General features: G+C 40.3%; 1 protein-coding gene across 5 annotated transcripts in view; it reads right to left on the bottom strand.

Annotated features, from left to right (window-relative positions):
- JAKMIP2 (janus kinase and microtubule interacting protein 2) overlaps window positions 1-20,037 on the bottom strand; it is a 74,604-nt gene that overhangs the window by 30,005 nt on the left and 24,562 nt on the right. For 2 of the 5 annotated variants that reach the window (XM_085312697.1, XM_085312700.1), the window contains exon 2: window positions 2,761-3,030. In XM_085312697.1, the coding sequence (XP_085168823.1) occupies window positions 2,761-2,889 (129 nt within the window). In that variant the 5' untranslated portion in view covers window positions 2,890-3,030. Of the gene's footprint in view, window positions 1-2,260; window positions 2,430-2,760; window positions 3,031-8,895; window positions 8,919-15,168; window positions 15,256-20,037 lie in introns of those variants that run through there. The other 3 variants (XM_085312698.1, XM_085312699.1, XM_085312702.1) reach the window with 3 other exon arrangements.

Raw genomic sequence — 20,037 nt, 5'->3', positions numbered from 1 at the left:
CGAGACATTAACTTGCCCTTATTACACCGATCACTTCTGAATAGAAAGCCATGCCTAGTCCTAGCTCTCACTATGTCCTTCAGGCAGATTTTAGGTCTGCCTTTACTCCTTTTTCATTCTAGGTCCAGCCTTGACTTGGAATATTCATGACTAAAAAGAAGCCCAATGTCATCTTTCTCTCATTAACATACCTCTTCCTGTGTATTAAAAATTAAGTTTGACGCATTGCAAAACAAGGTGTAATTTCTGTAGCTGTTCTATTCTAGCAAGACACTGAAAGACACACGTAAACTTTCAGTGAAGCAGTTTGGGTATCCACAACAGTGCAATATAGACTAAACCCAACCAAGCCTGAGTACAAACCGATTTGAGCTCTGGGACATCTGTTTTTTTATTGCTGTTAGTTTCCAGGCTACCTATTCTATCTAACTGAAATGCTATTAGTCATGTTAGACTATCTTGTAGATACTGTAGAACATGTACCATTATGAAGGGGAAAAAAGGGAGGATGAATGAGGCCTTTGTGGAAAAAAAAGATAATTACATTCGAAGAAATGGATAAGAAGCTTGCTTAATAAAAGACCATAATGTCTCAGGAGGTTTCTATCTTCTATTTTGGATTCACTGGAAGAGTGAACTTATTGCTAGTAGAGACAGGAAAAGTCCCAAGATTCAATTTGCTTGATCCCTTCTGTGGAATGAACACTTTCTTAGAGCACCTTACGATGTTGTGTGTGATTGGCTGCTTTGGCACCCTATTCTCAACCTGAGTTTAGAGATAAGGTTGTACCAAAATGTCCAATCTGAATCTGCTTATGCCTAGCAGAAAAGGAGAAAGACCTAAAATCTGAATTCTAGATTAAAGTAAAATTTGCAACAGTGGTTGCTCCTCTGTATCCAAACAGCAGAAAGTTATTGAAGCTCAAGTAGTTTCATCATTTTGTTCATGTTCTACTCATCGCCTTCTTACATGATTACATATATTTCAGATAACCCTTGCTTGTTTTCAAGACTTTCCTACTCTTGTAACTCCTGTTATTTTAGGACATCCTTGAAGTGATAACTAGTAACAAAAATCTGTATTGGCAGCTACCATATCAGAGTTGTATAGATGCAGTGATAACAAAAGCAGTAAGACTCATAATATAAAGAAAAGCATTAGGGAAACTCCCTGCATCCTCAGTTTTCTGGCAGCCAGCCTATAACTCTTTAAGATAATAGCTGAACTCTGCTTGTGTGCAAGACAACAATGCCAAAGCTTGCAGGTAAAACAAACAAATCAAAAATCATTTTTGCTTTCCAAGACTGTAAAGAAAAGGGTGTAGAATGAATTTGAAAACATGATGGTGTCAGTCTTCTTGCASCTTGCAATCCTGTCTAGTTTAAAAGGTTGCAAATTAATGACTATACATCTCATTAGTAGGTAAGGGGACAATGCCCCCAGAGATCATCAGAATATCGAATAACATAGAACTGGCTATTCTTACTTTCACCAGGCTTCTCCCACCATTATACTGAATTGGTGGATGGTTATCTGAGATTATCAGTATGATTAACCTTGATATACTTGCATGAAAGCCTTTCCTAAAGAAAGAATTATTTTTTTAAAAAAAAAAAAAGATCTCCTGTAAGCTGAAGGATTTGCAGCTATTGAGATTTGGAAGCTAGAAGCAAGTGAATCTGAGTTTGTCTGCCCAGGGTATATGCTTATTTGTGAAACGAATCAGAGCCAGATTGACAGAATTCAACTATAATCCACTTGGAAAAAAATATATTAATAGACATGATCCTCTGAAAATGTGGCGGACTCTTAGTAGCAGGTTGCAGATGCTTGGCTTCAGGTAGCATTGTCTCCAACCCACTYGATAAGAATTCACTAGGAGTGAATCCCACTTTCAAGAGTTATAGTGGAAGGTGAGCAGGCTAACAACTGCCCATTGTCTTCTAACTGCCTAAAAACACTGAAGCAGTATAGAGAGAGCTTATGTGCCTTACAAGGGCTCCCCTAGCATAGAGAATGCAAGAAAAGAGTGTGAAGACTTCGACAGAAGGTGTAGGGAAGAGTGAAGCTGCAGCCCACAGCCCTGAGGTTATGCCAAAGGCTTCTAAAATATACAGGTGGCGTCTCAAACCTTTGCAGGCATGTCTATGCTATAGACAGTTCATGTTACCCAGCTGGCTTTAGATTAACTACATAACAGAGGCGGTAACTGTGGCAGAGTATTGGTACCTGAGTAAGCTTTAAACAACATATACATACCTTAATGTACAAAATACAGTTCAGTTGCACTGCAGATGGATTACAAGGGTCCATATGGACTGTCATGCTATACATTTAAGGATCACTTCACTCAACTTTGAAATAAAGGCATCTCTTGCTGAAATAAGCAGTCATTCAAAAAACAGCAACACTACACAATTTCTAGACACTGGAAATTAAAAAAAAATAGTATAGTTAGAGACAATTTGAGTGGATAGGATGAAACCCACCAACTGGAATATGGCCAAAGACATTACAAAAGACATACTGCTCCCTTTGCGGGCCAGATGCTTCTTGAACTTGTACCTCTGCAAAAAGAGGGCTTTTCCACTGAAGCAACAGAACAACCACAGTACGAAAATGCTGTATTTTGGGAAAGAATCAGATCACTGCTCTGGAGAAGAGTTGTGTTGCATTTATTGATTTCTGTGATACACTTTTTTCCATGTTTTTTTTTCCTTCAGTGCAGATAACTTATTTAAAATCAAATTCTCACTCACCTTAGATTTCTCCTGATGCAGCTCAATTTGAATGTCTGTTAGCTTGGTCCTGAGTTCCTCATTGGCAGCTTGTAGGGCAACAATCAGTGCCTCAGGCTTTTCGCCCTTGCTACGTCCTTTTTTTGACATGGTTTCTTATCAGTGAGAGTCCATGTGTTTAGTTCTTTCAAATAAGGACTGCCATCTTTTTCTGTTCCTTTCAGTGCCAGTTTGTTCAGCACCTAATGTGTGACATTCCTTAAAGTCCTGTGCTCAGCTGGTTTGGAAGCCCTRTGAGAAATAAGACATAGTATTCTTTGTCAACAAGCACGACAGCACAACAGCTCACATGTTTACATAAGCTCACTTCTCCAAACACTGTAATCTTTGTTTGAAAACCTACAAGGGAGATCCCAGCACAATCAGACTTCTGTACATGAGTTTACTATAATAGTGGAGATTCCAGCTAGGCTATTTTCATTTTTTTCATAAAGGGGCACCATACAAAGAAGATGCAAGTTTGTTTACCATAAGGATTAGTGCTGCTGAGACTACAGGATGAGAAAGCACACATCATTTAATTCCAGCATTGCGATCTGAAGTAAGCACAAAGCAGGCATTTTAGCCTGAAGGATGTACTAACCATCTCTTGCTCCTACCCTTCCCAACCCCGACCCTTCCCACGACCCTGTGCCAAAMACAAAGCCACTAGTACAAGACACCTACAGTGTCTTGTCTACAGTGTCTACAGTGCCAGAGGAAGAGAAGGGAAGTGCTTAAGGTCTCACCAGCATTCTAGGTGCCTTGAGAAGCAGGCAACTAATTAGGTGCAAAATCCTGGAATGAAGCTAAAAATTGTCCCCTTTACCATTTCACAGGTGAATGCAAAAGTCTCCACCTATGCTTCCCATCAACTTAATCTGGGCAAAAATTCTGTCCTAAAACAAAATGATGTGGTCAGCTTAAACCCACATTCATCAGCAAGATGGGCCAGTCAAGAAACCAAGAGGTTTTTCCATATCACTGGGAATACCAGTGTCCCTCTGTCCTATATTTTACCATTTGTCTGGGCTACTGGCACTGACTGACTGTTTTGGATAAAGATGCACTCTGTCTACCCACAAAATAAACACAGTTTTAAATGCCTGCTAGTAACTTCTGTGCCTGTAGTTCTCAGCAATGAACTGGGTCAGAGTCTGTTTCATGTTCAAGTCCCCAGAGTCCCTCTGACACTTCTGCCACAGCTGCCAGCCTGCACTCACACTGTCACAGCTGGCTCTTTGGAAAAACAGCCTTCTGGAGACATACTGCGTCGGTCCTGTCCTACAAACACATACGCATGCCCTAGAGAGATACTAACTTTTACACACAGAGAACAGGTTTCATCACCCTTCACTAGATGAACTTTAACCAGCAATTATGCACATCTTTTGAGACAATAACAGAATCCTCAGTAAAAAATATCACTGATTTGAACAAAGCAGATTCACTTCTTCCTATGTTGAATTTGCTATAGCTTAAACTTGTATATTTTCAGATGAATTCTGAAAACACTGTCCCACATCACCCAGTGCTCTACATACTGCTCCCAGCTGCACTGATGCACAGCTTCTGAAATCTCAAAATTGTACTGCATATATGCTACTATACGTGACAGCAAGATCTGATCCACATTTCCCACAGTGCCCCATATTCAGTACTGCGACAAACGATCTAATCATGCTAGCTATACAAAGACTTTTTCTCCAGTAGGGTTGCAACAGTGTAAGATCATAATGCAGCCCCCAGTTTAACGGGAGTCCTATTGTAGGAGTAGATGACTGWGAAAGAAAATTGGCTTTGGAAAGCAGTTAGTAAAAATGGCTTATTCCTGTCATATATCATGTGACASAGCACAGCACTGGCAGATCTCATGTAGTGCTGGCTTGGAAAAATAACAGGGCAGATGGGAAAGAAATGGCCAAGAAAGCATTAATCTTTGGCCATCAATGCCATATGAACACTAATACATAAAAACTCACATGGGTTTGAACCGAGGCTGATACTTTCACCAGATTAACCATGCCAAGCATGGCTCTGGAGAGAAAGAAGAGTACATAAGCTAAGCAGTAAGGAGAACACATTAAACATTCACAGGAGATAGTCTGCTGTATAAGGAAAATGCTTCTTTGTAGTGTGGTCTAATATCCTCAGCCTCTCTGAAATCAGAAAGCACTTGCAGAGACTCCTCTGGCAAAAAGGCTGTTGCGCTGAGGGCATGGGGGGATCTGAGCACACACTGGTGCTCTCATGGGCCAGGGCTGCCCTCCCACTTGCGGGCGCCAGTCACAGCTGCAGATGGCACACAGCAGCAGCTGCAGCCCTACAGGCATGAGCACTGCTTCATGTCGTGCAATGACCTGCTCTCAGGTCAGTCTCCACAGGCAAACAGCAGTTCATAAGACATGGATGATTTTCATTCAGAAATGAGATACCTTGGATGTTTAGGCTTGTAAGGTGAAAGACAGATGATTACAAAAATCGTTGCMTCACAGATTAAATGTTTCAGTGCTACCCAAAGAGTCACTGCATATGAAGTGCAGAATGGAAGAACAAGGAAAAACTATGTTAAATGGCAATGGAGCATGCACACTTTAGTCAGGGAAAAAAACAAAATAAAGGTGAAATCTAGAGTTAGTTGCAACAAGCATATTCTCAGTCTCCTCCAAAAGGGCAACTTGTTCCCTAACAGTTAATCAAATATGTATTTATATTTTTTTCTCTGCAGATGCAAAACACAGGTTTAGCATTGGGATACAAAGCCATTTCTAGAGGCAGCTGTGATGTGCCCAACTGCTGAGATAATAGAAACTTCTACTAATGCACCAAGGCCCATGCTACTTACAATCCTTAACATGCTGAGTTGGCAATAAAACTTTCACCAAAGCTGTTTCACTTGTAACTGTGCTGCTACAAGGCTATTAAAAAAATAGATCATGAACTGATATATAAGAACACACAACCATAGTTAAGATAATCGTAGTGTAATATTAGCAGAGTCCTGTCATACAATCACCATCACTGCACAAGCGACAGTATCTTAAGTAGCTCCCAGACTCTGTTCTGGGTTACTTAATGGAGTTGGCCAAATTTGCTGGTACTTTTGGGGAGTAATTTCAGTGGCGCATATGAAGATCATTCACAACTTTGCAGGCAGCAAACTAGTGTGCATATTCATCCTGTATCCCTTGACTATAATCACTGGCAAACAGCAGATTTTTTTTCAATCAATAAGGTTCAACGGACCTTAGTTTAGTAGCATCTATTCTAAAGTCAGTAAATATAACAAATAATTATAAAATGGTAAAATACAGCCTTTTACTTTAATATTAGGATTGTCTCAATAGAATAAGCAAATACGGGTGCTCAAAAGCAAGAGGAAACTACTGATGCTCTTTGTGACATTATGAAGAGCTTTAAAAAGCTGAGCATTCCGGGGAATCTCCAGAACTGTTCTCTGGCCATTCCTGAGACTCTGGCTGTAAACTTACAAAATAGAAAAAAATCAATATGGTTGAGTTTCAAAYAACAGCACTCATTAGGTGATGTAGCCCTCATTAACAGATCTACCAGTTGTCAATATACTCTGCCTCTTCAAGTGCCTTCCCTGTTTTCTTGCTAAGCTGCTTCTAGCCTTCCTCTTCCAAGAGGCCTTGAATGTATGACCTGAAATAGACTGATGYTTTCACAGTAGTTGCGGCTACTTACACGCAAGGAGTCACTTATACTTCACAGAAGTGTGCACGCTATTGCATCAAAGTATTGAGATCTGAGGGCGAATGGCAGTGAGGGTACTTCATTAATTCAGTTCCAAATTTTGGCTGTTGAGTTCTGCTCCAGACTACTCTAGTAAAATAGGTACAAATATGCATTGAATACATACTTCAGATCACAATGTGGTGAGACAGACTGTCTGTAGAAGCACTTAAGAGAACCTATTGTAATACGATCCTGCTTAAAGACAGTTCTGATGGAACGCAATGTGATCGGATAGGTAGAGCAGGGGCTGTGATGTAGGACTTCCACATTTTTTCCCATTCCTTCCACTCACTAGTGTGTGACCTTGGCTAGTCCACTTAAGACAGTGACTTTCCTCACTAGTCTGTAACAATAACTTTATCTGGCTTTCCTGGGTTTCTGATGAGTGGAACTACATGATCAGCACAACCTCAAGTTCTTTGTGGTTCTTTCAGTATATCCTTTACATTGTGATTTTTTTGTTTTCAYAAACTGTTGAATTAATCACACAGAGTTATTACTGGAATAAATCCCGCAGATTTTAAAACAGATAAAAATAGCCAGTAAAATCAATGAGCACAGACAYAGGATCAGAAGAGTGTGTGTCCTTCTTAAACAGAAGTCTTAATAGGTGGTCTAATTCTAGTTGATTTGGACCAGTATGTGACAAAATAACTGTGTGTGAAAAGATTCTCTCCCTGGGAGAGCATCAGCCGTTCAGTCTGAACCAGTGAAATTAATGATGAGCAAGAGCCAGGCTCTGTCAAAACTCCAGCACGAGGAGGGGCAATAAGACAGATCCTTGTTGCAGATCAATACAGTGCCTCATTTGTCACAGCATTTAACATATTTGTCTCTCAGCCACAGGATCTTTGATAGAAACATCACTGATCTCTAGTTGGGCTTCAATACACTCCCTGACACTCAGTGACAGAAGCCACTGAGATACAGACTGAAATTCCGTGCTAAATTACATTAGCTCTCACTTCTGACTGTCCTACCTCTGTATTGGTCTAAACAGACCAGAGTAACAGTTGCTCATCTGCTTGCCTGGGAAGTAGTACCAGCAGTGCCATCTTCTTAGCACCATATCAGGTCCTGTAACTTGCGCCTGGCTACTGCAGATCCTCCAGGAAAGAACCTAGTCTTCATTCAAAGGTTTAAAGAGAAACTAATGCATTTGTGTCCATCTTTTTCCACTTCTGCAATTTAAGAGTAACTTTCTAAGGCCAGGTATGTCATCATGCTAGGGGGTATGGAAATTTTCAAATGGGCAGTATCTTCTGATGCAGGGAAATAAACATTTGCATTAAAAATGCAATTAAAATCACTCTAGACTTAATGTTAACATCTGCTGCACTTAAGACCTTCTTGCTCATTGTCAAAGCAGTGGCAAACATAAATTCATCTCAATTAACCTTGGTATATACAAGCAGTTCAGAAATACGAAGAAAGAGGAGCCTTTTTCTTGTGCTGGTGTTCAAGCAAGAGAAAATAAAGAACAAAAGCCAAAATTTAAGTGAAGGAGATCACTGAGATTACTCAGTCAGTGCCAGAACTCAAATGCCATCTGCCTTGAATGTTGGTTACTTCTACACTGCACTCTGTCCTGAAGAGATCCATGTGAGATTCACARGGAAAACTTAGGGCCCAAATTCCTCCTGGCAATGCCTTATCAGTGCTCAAATTCAAAAGTAATAAGCCTACATTTAATAGCTCTGAGATGTTCAGATTTTTAGTGATTCAGCCCTCTTTGGATTTACAAACTAAGCATTCCCACTGTCAGGGCCTCATTTGTAAGTGTGCTCATAATTGAAGTGATTTTTCTTTGAAAGTAGTAAATTGCCTAAAAAAAAGTGCAGCGTGGGTAGTCAACAGTGGTTTGTGAATAAGGAACACATTCAGTTAAAAGCTCTGACTACAGAAAAAAGAGAAGAGAATTATGTTAATGATTTTTTCCTCTCACCTTCATTTTCGGTTTGTCATATTGGAAGAAAACAAGAATTCCATTCTTATTCCAGAATAAGCATAGGCAGAGTTCAAAACAGCATGGGGAAAGTGCCTAGCCAAAGCTTTACAAGTTTGCCTTAATAACATGCTCCCCCTATCAACATGCCTGTCCTGTCCACAGGTGTCTCCTGTGCACCCCAAAACAGATTGCTAGAGCTGAACCTCATTTTCCAGAGCTGAGAGTGAGACAGGCCACTAAAAATAAGGTTCCTCATCTCGTTTCCTCAGAGGTCTTGTAGGAAAATGGATGKTTTTAGTTGGGCTACTGAAGTATTTGGGCTACCCAGAGCTCACCTGTCTATCCAGTCTCACAAAAACCACGTGCTTTTGACAGGTAAGCATTGAAGAATTTGTCCGTGAACTAATTACCTTCATGAGAAGAGATATAGAGGGTTCTGCTGCACGTCCAGTAGTCTGAAAGGCCTCCTGGATAGTACAGATGAGAAAAAATGTGGTGCAATAGTAATCTGCAAAGCCATTTACATGCTGCATTTCTCCTATCCATCCTACAATCCAGAACAACAGTTTGCCCCTCACCATAAGCAGTCTGCAATCAGAACCACACAGTAAATACCGAGTAACAAGACAATGATCCCTCTTGCAGGGCAATTTGGGAAGGGAGGTAAGCCGTTCAAATAGGATCCTTGCTAAGTAAGAAAAACCTGGCAATAATTTTCGGAGTTATTTTAGCAAATATAATAGAACAGAAAAGAGATTCCTTTCAAGTAGTCCTATTTCTTAGGTCAGCTAACATTTGCACCAGAGAAGTCTGAAAGGGAACTGTTTCTCTGTCAGCACTCACTCCCTCTTTTTGTGTGCTCCAAAAGTACTGCTTATTAAAAGAACTGTCAGTGAAGACATGGCTGCTGGCATTAAACACTGCATTTAAAGAGGGAAAACTGCTGAAGCAGCTTTTTAAATTTAAAAAGAAGCAAATACACTATAAAATACAGGAATATTGCAGCAAGAAATAAGAACACTCTGCAGGCAAGAAATTAGGTAGGTCATTTTAGGCCTAAGGTATTATCTCTCATGTTGCATTTCCAATTACACAAGTGTCTCTGGAGCCCCATTTTCATTACCGGTTTCATTAYTTGTTCCTTTTCTGATGTCCTGTACTCTGTGTTCATCTGTGCAGAAACTGGTAACAACTAGGTGATGCCATTACAGATCTGCCCTCACATCCTGTCTCAAGAAGGCACAATACTGTTCCCCATTTTCCAGCTGCCACTAGAGAAAGGTTTTATGGCCTATGTTGGAAAGAAAAGACCATCTTTTGTTCAATTCTAAGCTCTCGCAGAACAGAGAGGCAAGGAGAAGGGGAAGTGGGTCTTTACCTTCCCCCTTCTCCAAGCAGAAGAACAAGCACAGTCCCCTTCAGCTCTAGAGGGAGATCTGGAAAAACTATTATACTAAAACACTGAATCATTTGTTTTTCAAAATGGCAAACTATTAAAGAACATCAACACTCTTTCTAGCCTTTCTCAGGAAGACGTGTATCAGAAATAAATCTCCAGAGAAATGCTGTTATTCTGAGGAAAACGCTGTTGACCAGTGAAATCATCCATCTGAATTTGATTTTCAAGCCAGCTCTTTAAAAAGTGTATTAAAATACTTTAAGAAGGGCACTAAAACAAAGTTCTTCAGAGATGAAAACAGACAGAAAACTGTAGTTCTAAGAACTGCAATGGGTGAGGGAAGAGGAGAGAATTGCAGCGTGAAGACATCTGCTTAAATACTTGTTAGCTTACTTTGAATCTGATATCCAGTAACTTAATGGCTGGCACACATGCTGTCCCGGTAGTGTCCAAGGACAAGCACCATCATGAACATTCATGCTAGGGCCAGGCTGTTGCACTAGTCAGCTCACATCACAGTCCATCTCATACACATACTCCCCTGCTCCCAAGTCCAGGCAGGATAATTACGGACCAGAACTATGTTAGGGCTAAGCGCTCCTGCTTAAGGACTGTTGCAAGAGYGCCCTGCACCAAACAAGGCACATTTCAGGCTTGCATCCAGCAGAGTTTGAAGTGAATAGCAGGCCTACACAATACAACATAGCAGTTTTGCCATTAATGGGAAAGATGTCACCCTAGGAAGGTGGCTGTTACATCTATTAATGTCTGTTTAAGGCAACAGCCCTCCTGTTTTTTTGACATATTGCCACACTGTCTTGCTAGCATCCAACAGACAGCACAGACAGATTTTTGCAGACAAATAAATGACAATGAGTACTGCTGGCTCTTTGACTGCTGAAATACCTGGCTCTATCAGCAGAGGCTCTAGAGGGACAGAGAAGCTGCAGCTCAACAAAGCATGGTGGTTTTGCTTCTCCCCTTGGAGCTCACTGCAGCGGTAGGCCAAACAAGCTTAATGCTGCAGGAGCCAAGCTCTGGAATGACTTGTGCTTTGTAAACAGAACTCCCTCATTCCAATAATTCAGTGGCTGCTGCAGACATGTTTTGCTTTCTAATGGGACTCTGTTAAGGCTGATAAATTCTGAAAATAACCACTTAGAGTACTGACAGCCTTACTGAGAGAGCTAGGTGCTATTCTGACTTCCTCTGCAGTCAGCTGGAAATCTTCRCTAAATCTGAGAAACAATATAACCCAGAATTTCTAGTTCAAATGACCCTCCTTCACTAGCACAAGTCAATTTTTTCATCAAGAAGTTGCAGTGTCTGTTATAGCTGCCCAGCCTTGTGAGTAAAACAAAACTGTATGTCTCAAGCTTCAGCAGTTCTTAAAATCCCTGAACCCAAGTCTATGGTTCCTATTTACTCTGGCCAGATGCATGTGTCTCCTGGCATAACAGGACATTTCAGTTTATGGGAGATGCCACACAGTCCCTTGCACAAATGCTCGGGCACATCACATTATTCTACTTCGTATCTACTGTGTCTTCTACCCCAGAGACTAGTTACTAGCCTAAGGATACCAGAGACTGCTTCAGACATGCTGAAAGGAAATGTAGCTACATCAGCAACGACAACGAAGATTAAAGTGTGTCCATAAGCCCAGAAAGATGTATACTGGCTTGGTTTCAAAGACTTGAGGAAAAAGATGCATGAAGACATGCTCACTGTGGCAGTATTCACCTTTAAAGGGCATTTCAGTCAACAATTCAAGAAAAGCAATGTACAAAGCTTTATGTGACTTAATGTGGGTTTCAGTTTTCTGTTCTTGGAAGAAAAGTCTCTGTATTAGAACCATGCCTAACTCAAGAAAAGAAGCGATTTGGGATGCAGACAGTATTCAGGTTACAGAAGTCCTAGTAGGCCTTTAACTTGTCTCATCAGCCACAGGCTTCTTGCACAGCAGGTTGCATCTAATTAACTGGGGGAAAAAAGTGTATGTGTTTGTAGGATTTGGAAGAACTAGCAGGTTAGGCTACTCTGCATTCCCTGGGACTCAAGGAAAAGTAAAGTATTATACAGTATTATAAATACATCTCTCTTGAGTCTGTATCACATGAATATATCTGTATCACATGAATATATCTGTATCACATGAATACAGAAATGCATAAGTGAAGTAGCAACTATTTTTGCAGTTGTATCTTGGCAAATTATGTGGAAATACGGTACCTCAAGATAAAACCCAAACAGCGTGTTTCGTTCTGCTTTTTTGTTGCAGGAATTATGCCTGTTAATTAAATGGCYGCCATGAATTCATAGTACAGCTATCAGTCCTCTCCACATCTGCTTTTTCCAAGTCAAAATTTCATCACACAGCACTCACTGTTCACTTCTTTTAGAAACGGAGTTTTTGCAACAGTTAAAAGGCTTATCTGAACTCAGTAGCTGCAAAATTCAAGTGAGTGTGTTCTTTGCTATCCCAAGGAATACTCCAACAGTAAATAAGTAACCTGTTTTGATTGCTTTTTTTATTTTAATTTTTTGAGAGAAAAATTTATCTGAAAATTTGATCATCATATATCCTAGGCAGAGCTAAGATTATGTGATCTGTTACTTAAAAGAGGACAAATTGATAAAAAACATACATGACATACTTACTCACTTTTGTAAGAAGCTGAAATACCTATATTAAAATTACCTGAGTTTCTCAAGAAATGATACTCCCTCTTTTGGTGGAATGGAGAAAATGAGTCTGTTTTTCCAGCCTACAGGCTCTCTAGTACCCTGGTGCTACTACACCAGCATTATTGCTTTCTAATGGTTTAAACAGGGTAATRCAGAAGAGAAACACATAGGAGGAGGGTATTGCATACACTAATTTTTTATAACTGGCTCCCTCATAGCACCATCATGCAGAATTCAATGGTATAGATGGTTTCAAAGTAGTTCTTGCCTTTATTTCCACACTTAAACATATCTTGCTGAGATGACAGTTCTAAAGCACCTTCAGAAAAGCCTCCAAAATTACAACTGACCCATTGATGCAAGCCTCTGAGATGTACACAGAGAAACCAACTGTCAGTAGCCCAAATGTTACCTGGAGCACTATTTACTTGGGAGTTCTTGTTGTTACTGATGTCACCTATTTACGGAAATGGAGCCAGCACTCAGCCACAGCTCTACTGTTAACAGGCTTCAAACTTCTCTCTGGGAAAGCTGTGGAAGAAAAGTAATCAAGTAGGAATGGACTAAGGGAAAAATATCCAATGAAAAATAAAAAGAAACTGAGGCAAAATTTCTGTTACCTGCAAGATTGGCTCCAGGAAACTTTCCTGGCAATGGAAAATGCTTCAATAGAACCAGAGGACTTGAAAGAAATGTCTGTGAGCCTAGGTAAGGAACAATACCACAGAAGGAAAAGAGCTGAAAGAAGACTGGTCATTTCCATCTTCCAGTGCTATGCTTCTGTGCCTATTAAAATAAAGTAATTGCCTCCCAGGATGCCACCTCAGCATTTCAGTTAGCTGGGAATGATACTAGGTTTAGAATACATTAATAGAGRTGATGTTACAGTAGATACAATATGTATGTGAAGCTGCACACGCACACATTATATATGCATGTACTCCACTGAGCAGAAAGAACAGACTGCTTCATTTTTATCTCCTCTTCCAGAAAACCCCCAGAAGATGTTATCCCACTGTTCATCAGAAAAAAACCCACCATTTACAGAGATTTACTCAGACAGCTATGAACGTGGCAGCTGTAGTCTCCATTTCAAAATGAAATATATCTATAAAACTTACAATGCTGTAAGTCATTTCATCTTCATTTTTGCTTATTTAGATTTTGTTCCTAAAGAGCWTTTTGTGTTTCTCTACTAAATTCCTTAACTTCTCCAGCTTTCACCTGCTCCAAAACCTTTTTTGAGATCATTCCCCTACAAGGCTTTTTGCAGCAGAGGGCCAAAGTACTTCTGCTCTCACTTGAGCTCTTGGACATTCTGTCCGTTAAGAAACATCCACATTGGCATCACGAGCAAACAAAGGATCATACAGTGTCTCTAGCATTCCCTTACTGTCACTGGAGTCTCCCACCTTTGTAAGGGCCACTCCTTCCTTTCTCTGTGTATGCTACTGAAGAAGATTGGATGATAAAGCCTCACCACCTGCAGGCTTCAAGGGCAGAGAAGGAAGATTCACTATAGGAAGCACACCGTTGCTTCCAGAAAAGTGTACTCAGGAAAAGAAGTGGCTATACATGTTGTTTTATAATGCAGGGACAGCCTAAAAACAACAGAAAGCCCTGGGAATACCTTCTGACTCCTCCTCACTGGAAGAATACCCTAGCCTTGTGAATATTGATCAAGTTCTACGAATCAGAAGCTGAGGAATAAACCTGCAAGTATGAACCTGAGACCATACCATAAACCTGCATTAAGAGTGCACCATGTTCTGAGTTTAATAGACTTATTGATGCAAATACTGTAAAAAGTATCCTCATTTGTAATTCAAGCACCTTATGTCCAAACATGAGGCTTCAGATAAGTCTTTGCCTAACCAMCATTTTTGTTCTCACTGCTTGCTACTCTGTCCCCCTCAACCCTTTCTGAATCCCAGTGCCCATACCATTCCCTTCAACTCTTCACATCCTTTTGGAGTCTTCCAGGAATCCTTGTGGCCACTGAGCATGGGACCTCTACACTGACAATGATCACAACACTGCTTAGCAGCTGATCATGACCTGAGCAGATGACACTTCAAGGAAAGTAGGAAAGAGCAAGCACACAAAGCAGAACACACTTACTCCTGTGCACGCAAAAAGTAGACTACAAAGTATGAAATGATTCTCATACTCCTGTGACAAAATATTAGCAACTCAGAGGTTTAGAAATTGAAGATAATTGTGTGTGTGTGTGTGTGGGGGGGGTGCCTGATGATTCCTCTCCCCTTCGTCACTCCAAGCCTACATGGTTCATTGCTTCTACCAGCATGGTCATGTTTAGTATTATCCTAGGGGCTCTACCAGCAAATCTAGCTCTGAGAGACATGATGTTAATAATAAATAAATAACTTCAGGAGTCCTGTTATGCTGCATGCAGTTTGCCTTTCAAAACAAGTGGTATTTGGTCAAAACATGAAGATTTGTTCTGAAAAGCAAAAGGCATCATTTAACCACTGAAACCTGCATGCTAATCTTTCGACATCCAAAATATTGAGAACCAGGAAGTTCCAGAGTATATGAGAGTATATAAAAGTATATGGCAAACTTAGGTACTCACTCTCTCTACCTGGCTTGCAAAGAATGAACGTAGTAGCACTGGAACTGATGTTACCAGAACAGGAGTTCAGTGCTGTGCGTTCCTTTCCTGGTGAATGAAAAAAAAGAAATCTTTAGGACATAAAGATGAAACAGATAACAAGGATGACAGAATGATGACAGAATGCACAAAGGCTCTTTATCAGTCACTATAAATAGCKCATCCTAAAGGGCCTCAGTACTTCTGTTGCTAAAACTACTGCTGATTGTCATCTGTCTTTTTAGAACTGCCTCCGAGAAACAAAATGTTTCAGTTTGTCCAAACATGGAGCTGGGAAACAGAAATATTCCCTAGAGCTTTACTGCTCTCAGCAATTCCCTGATGACTTTGTAAATTGAAACTAGATTCAGATAATTTCCCAAGTTATGATGCAACAGCAGGGAGGCCATACACACCTCTAAAGTTCCCGTACACACCTTGGAAGAAGATACCAGATGACAAGTCTTCCACTTAAAACACAGCCATCATCCTGCATCAGGATCTCTAACAGGTTATCTGTGAAATGGGTACCAAAAATGAACTGCTTCTCAGCTATTAAGTGCACTTAACTTCAGGTAATGTGTTCCAGCTAGCGGGATTGGCTGCTGTTGCTCTGTTCAGCAATAAAAAACATCCTTGTATACCACCAATGATCAACTAATGAGATTTACCGCACAGGATCTACTGTGGTCATGGATCACATAATCACTTCATCACCTTAGTTTCCACTGAGAGGAAACCCGAATATGTTGGAAGTGAACTACAGCATGCTCTTACTATGTCCCTTCATCTGAAGACTGAGGGGAATCTTATCAATGTGTRYAAGTACCTGAAGGGAGGGTGTCAAGGAGATGGGGACAAACTCTTTTCAGTTGTCCCATGCAAAAGGACTAGAGGCAATGGGCARAAATTGAAGCACAGGAAGTTCYGCCTGAACGTGAGGGGGAATTTCTTCCCTGTGAGAGTGACGGAGCACTGGACCAGGCTGCCCAGAGAGGTTGTGGAGTCTCCTTCTCTGGAGATACTCAAGGCCTACCTGGATGCAGCCCTGTCTAACGTGTTCTAGGTGACCCTGCCTGAGCAGGGGGGGTTGGACTAGATGATCTCCAGAGGTCCCTTCCAACCTTACCAATTCTGTGATCTGGAGATCAGACTGGAGAACCAGATTTTCAGAATAAGCCATGGGGCACATCTGTTCTGCAGTGGTTTTCACTGCTCAATACCACAGTTTTAAGGTTTTTTTTTCATTTTTTGCTTTAATAAAAGCATTTGGTAGCTCTCAGAGCTATCAGAGCTGTAAATGGCTCTGATAATATCAAGGCACATTTGCACTGGTGTAATATAGAATAATTGCTGTTAAGTCATGGAAGAGATGCCAGTTAAACCATAGAAATCAGAGGGAAAGTTCTACCTCCTGCATGGAAATTTTATTCTTAGATGGAATAAGAGATCTACTCAGAAAATTAAGGTAATGCTCAAGAACCAAACAAAAAAGCATAATGGTTATTTTCAGCCATTTTCTCACATTGTCCAGTAAAAGCACTGTGTGGAATGAGTTTTACTGGTGCAAAATCTTGGCACAGGTGCATAGTACACAACAGCAATCCTTACCCCACTAAGCTCTTTCACCTCTGTCTGGAAGAAAGATAACCCTCTATTTTCCAAATCACAGCAAAACAGTGTTTGTTTAGATCAGTTTTAATTAAACCAATGATTGACACTGGTTTTAATGCAGAAAGGCAGAGAGAAGGGATAAACCTGACAGTTGGACAGCAAGTCCCAGGGGCAAAAGTTCTGCTCTTGAAAATTGGTGAAACAGTGCTTCTGGGAACTCACCTGTCTTACATAAGCATAACAATACCCCTATCCACAGTAAGAGAACAAAGGATAACAGACCAGATCAACCTTGCACATTTAGTCTATTGATTTGACCAAGTTTCCCATCGAGACATGTGGTCTCAATAGGTAATTGTAAAGATATGTTATTACTCTATTTTTTGTAGATCAGCTCTAAATAGGAGAAGTGAGGTTGGTCAGAAATGTATGATGRAAACTATTTTTTTCACTGAAACTCCCATTTAATTTGACTAAATGAGTATTTTATGGAAAAGATATCTTCTGTGGGGTTCTTTTCAACATTCAGATGGAGTTCTTTTCAACATTTTTAACATTCAGATGCCAAAACTGAAATATTCCGATTTTGAAATAACACTGTGATTCTTGAGGGGGAACATGATTTTCGTTGCTTCATGACTGTTTTCTTCTCTGGGCTGTCACTCAGCCAGTCTCTATATCCCATGGAACCTTTCACATCTCATCCAAGAGAAATCACAATGTAACATAAGAGGTAGAATATGAGGAGGAAGTCTTATCGAAAACACAGTTCCCTTAATGTGCCATGATGCTATTTTAGAATCAAAATATACTTGGTTTGGCAAAAAGACAAGTCTTTTGCATTCCAGGTGGAGGTTCAACCCATGGTAACTCTAACCACAAAGGCTAAAAAAAACCACACAATAATTAAAGAATACCTTTAAAATTATAGGCAGGAGAATGAGAACTGGTACTGTCAGCTATAGTCTAGGAAGGTGAGATGACATTGCAGAATGAAGTAGCACTTAGTACAGTTTGAGTTAACTTCTATAAGTCACTTTTGGCAATCTGTTACTTCTAGATACACCTTAGACCTTATTGTTTTAAAGTGAATATTTTGTATTAATTGCAATTAATATTACCAAAACTCACATTCCAGCAATGCAATGAACTTAGTCCAAATGAAAAAGAGAAGCAATAAACAGCCCTTTTAGAAGATGTATGCATTAACAGCATAAAATGATGCATCTTATTAGCATTAGGGTAATTTCAGGTTTAATTTTCTTCCAAACAAGTTTTTGTACAATAGAAAATGCCCTATCTTTTCTAAGATTGTAACTAGCATTATTTTTCTATGATACTTCAAAAGTGAAGTATTTTCACAGTGTTTTAGATTGGTTCCAGAAAAGCAAAGGAAAATAGTAGATGTAATTAAGATATTTCAAAATGGAACCTTGCAGAGTTTCTTAGATTTAAAACTCGACCCTGCTCAAATTAGTCAGCAGGGGTCTACTAGCTAGCTAGCACAAGGGTGTCATAACTCAATCTGCAAAATATTCTGTCTTGCTACTGCTATTGCCCTGTAAAACAAAAACCAGAAAGAAATGAATTAATCTCCCCAAGGTGGCAGCCCTGTGAAGCTCTGAGAACTTTCCTCCACCTCTGGTGCGAAAGGCTGTCCACTTGCAGCAGGGAGCTGAGTTCTGTCCCCAGAGCCAGGGAGGAATGCTCCATGCCCTAAGCAGCCTGCAGAGCAGCGATGAATGCAGTGCTCAGCTGGCCACTGAGTCACTGTCCTGCTGCATCTTTCCTTGGGAATCACAAAGCACCACAAGTGTTATGCAGTTCCTCAGGAGTGAGGAAAGTAACTGCTAGTGCCCCTGGAAACTTGCTGAGTATTGGAGTGTTGTTCAGAGAGGTTCTATCTACTTCAAGGAACAAATAGCAGAAACTGAAGTTTTCCCTCAAAATCATGAAGACCATAAAATGGCCTTATGTCACTCCAAACAGGATCTAGTCCTTTCAGATAGTGAGCCGCTGGATAATTGTAGAGCTCTAATAAATTTAAAAATCAGATGAACTCCATTTGGCTTCAYGTGTCATAATCAGAGAAATAATCTGAAAGATGTAAATTGATCAGTGAGTTCAGTGAAGCAATTTCAATCGACTCCAGCATTTGTTAGGAAATGGACTGATCCAGTCAAAAAGGAGGTCTCCGCTCATTTCAAGTAATTTTGGATTACACAACTTACCCAGCATCATTTAATGAGAACATGTTCAGAATAAAAAAGATAGAAACAATTCGGTAGAACTGGTTAGAGAAGTGTGTTTTAAATAAAATGGTTTTCTGGAAGAAAAATCAGTTTCACTGAAAGAGAAATACACAATACAATGAAAACGATGATGAAAAATTTGTTAGAACACTTTTCAATCTTTTCATTCCATGTTGATGATGTCAAAATGTCTCACCCAGATTTTCATTCATGTGTTCAATTCATTTTTGGTTATTCCACTCGGCTTTCTTATTTTAGATGGAGCATATCTGCCTTGTAAAATGAAGTATTTCAAAAATAGCAAAATGAAGGGTTCAAAGGAAAAGCTTTCAGAATTATCATGCCATAATGACTTCAGACTTTTTGTTCCAAAACAGAACAAAACCAGATTTTGAAACTGCTGGTATTTTTGGCAGTTGGGAGCTTCCATATTCTTACCACTTCATTATTCAGTACTCCAATTAGGATCAGCACATGGCACAGGCAACCAGACTTGGGGGCAGGGATGCCCAGCTTCCAAAATAAATAAATAAATAAATAAAACACACAATGATTATAAAGTAAAAAGACAAGCTGCCATGACAGTCTGTGGGCTTTTATTCTCTGGCCAGCATCGTCTTMGTGGTCTGTGGGTAAACACCCTGGCAGGACCTGAGCTTGAAGAAGGACAGTTTTTCAATGCAGGAGAGGAATATATTATATATTATATCAACGGGGTGTCTAGTCTTGTCAAGAGTCTCCTCGTCAGGGAAAGATACCACAGAATCAATAAGGTTGAAAGTGACCTCTGGAGATCATCTAGTCCAACCTCCCTGTTCAAGCAGGGTCACCTAGAACACGTTAGACAGGGTTACCTCCAGGCAGGCCTTGAAGATCTCCAGAGAAGGAGACTCCACAACCTCTCTGGGCAACCTGGTCCAGTGCTCCGTCACTCTCACAGGGAAGAAATTCCCCCTCACGCTCAGGCGGAACTTCCTGTGCTTCA

This window comes from Rhea americana, unplaced genomic scaffold, assembly GCF_003343005.1.
Source record: "Rhea americana isolate MKP2758 unplaced genomic scaffold, rheAme1 scaffold_37, whole genome shotgun sequence".
Classification (NCBI taxonomy): Eukaryota; Metazoa; Chordata; class Aves; order Rheiformes; family Rheidae; genus Rhea; species Rhea americana.
The sequence above is the reverse complement of the archived record's forward strand: the minus strand, read 5'-3'. Positions and strand labels throughout refer to the sequence as shown.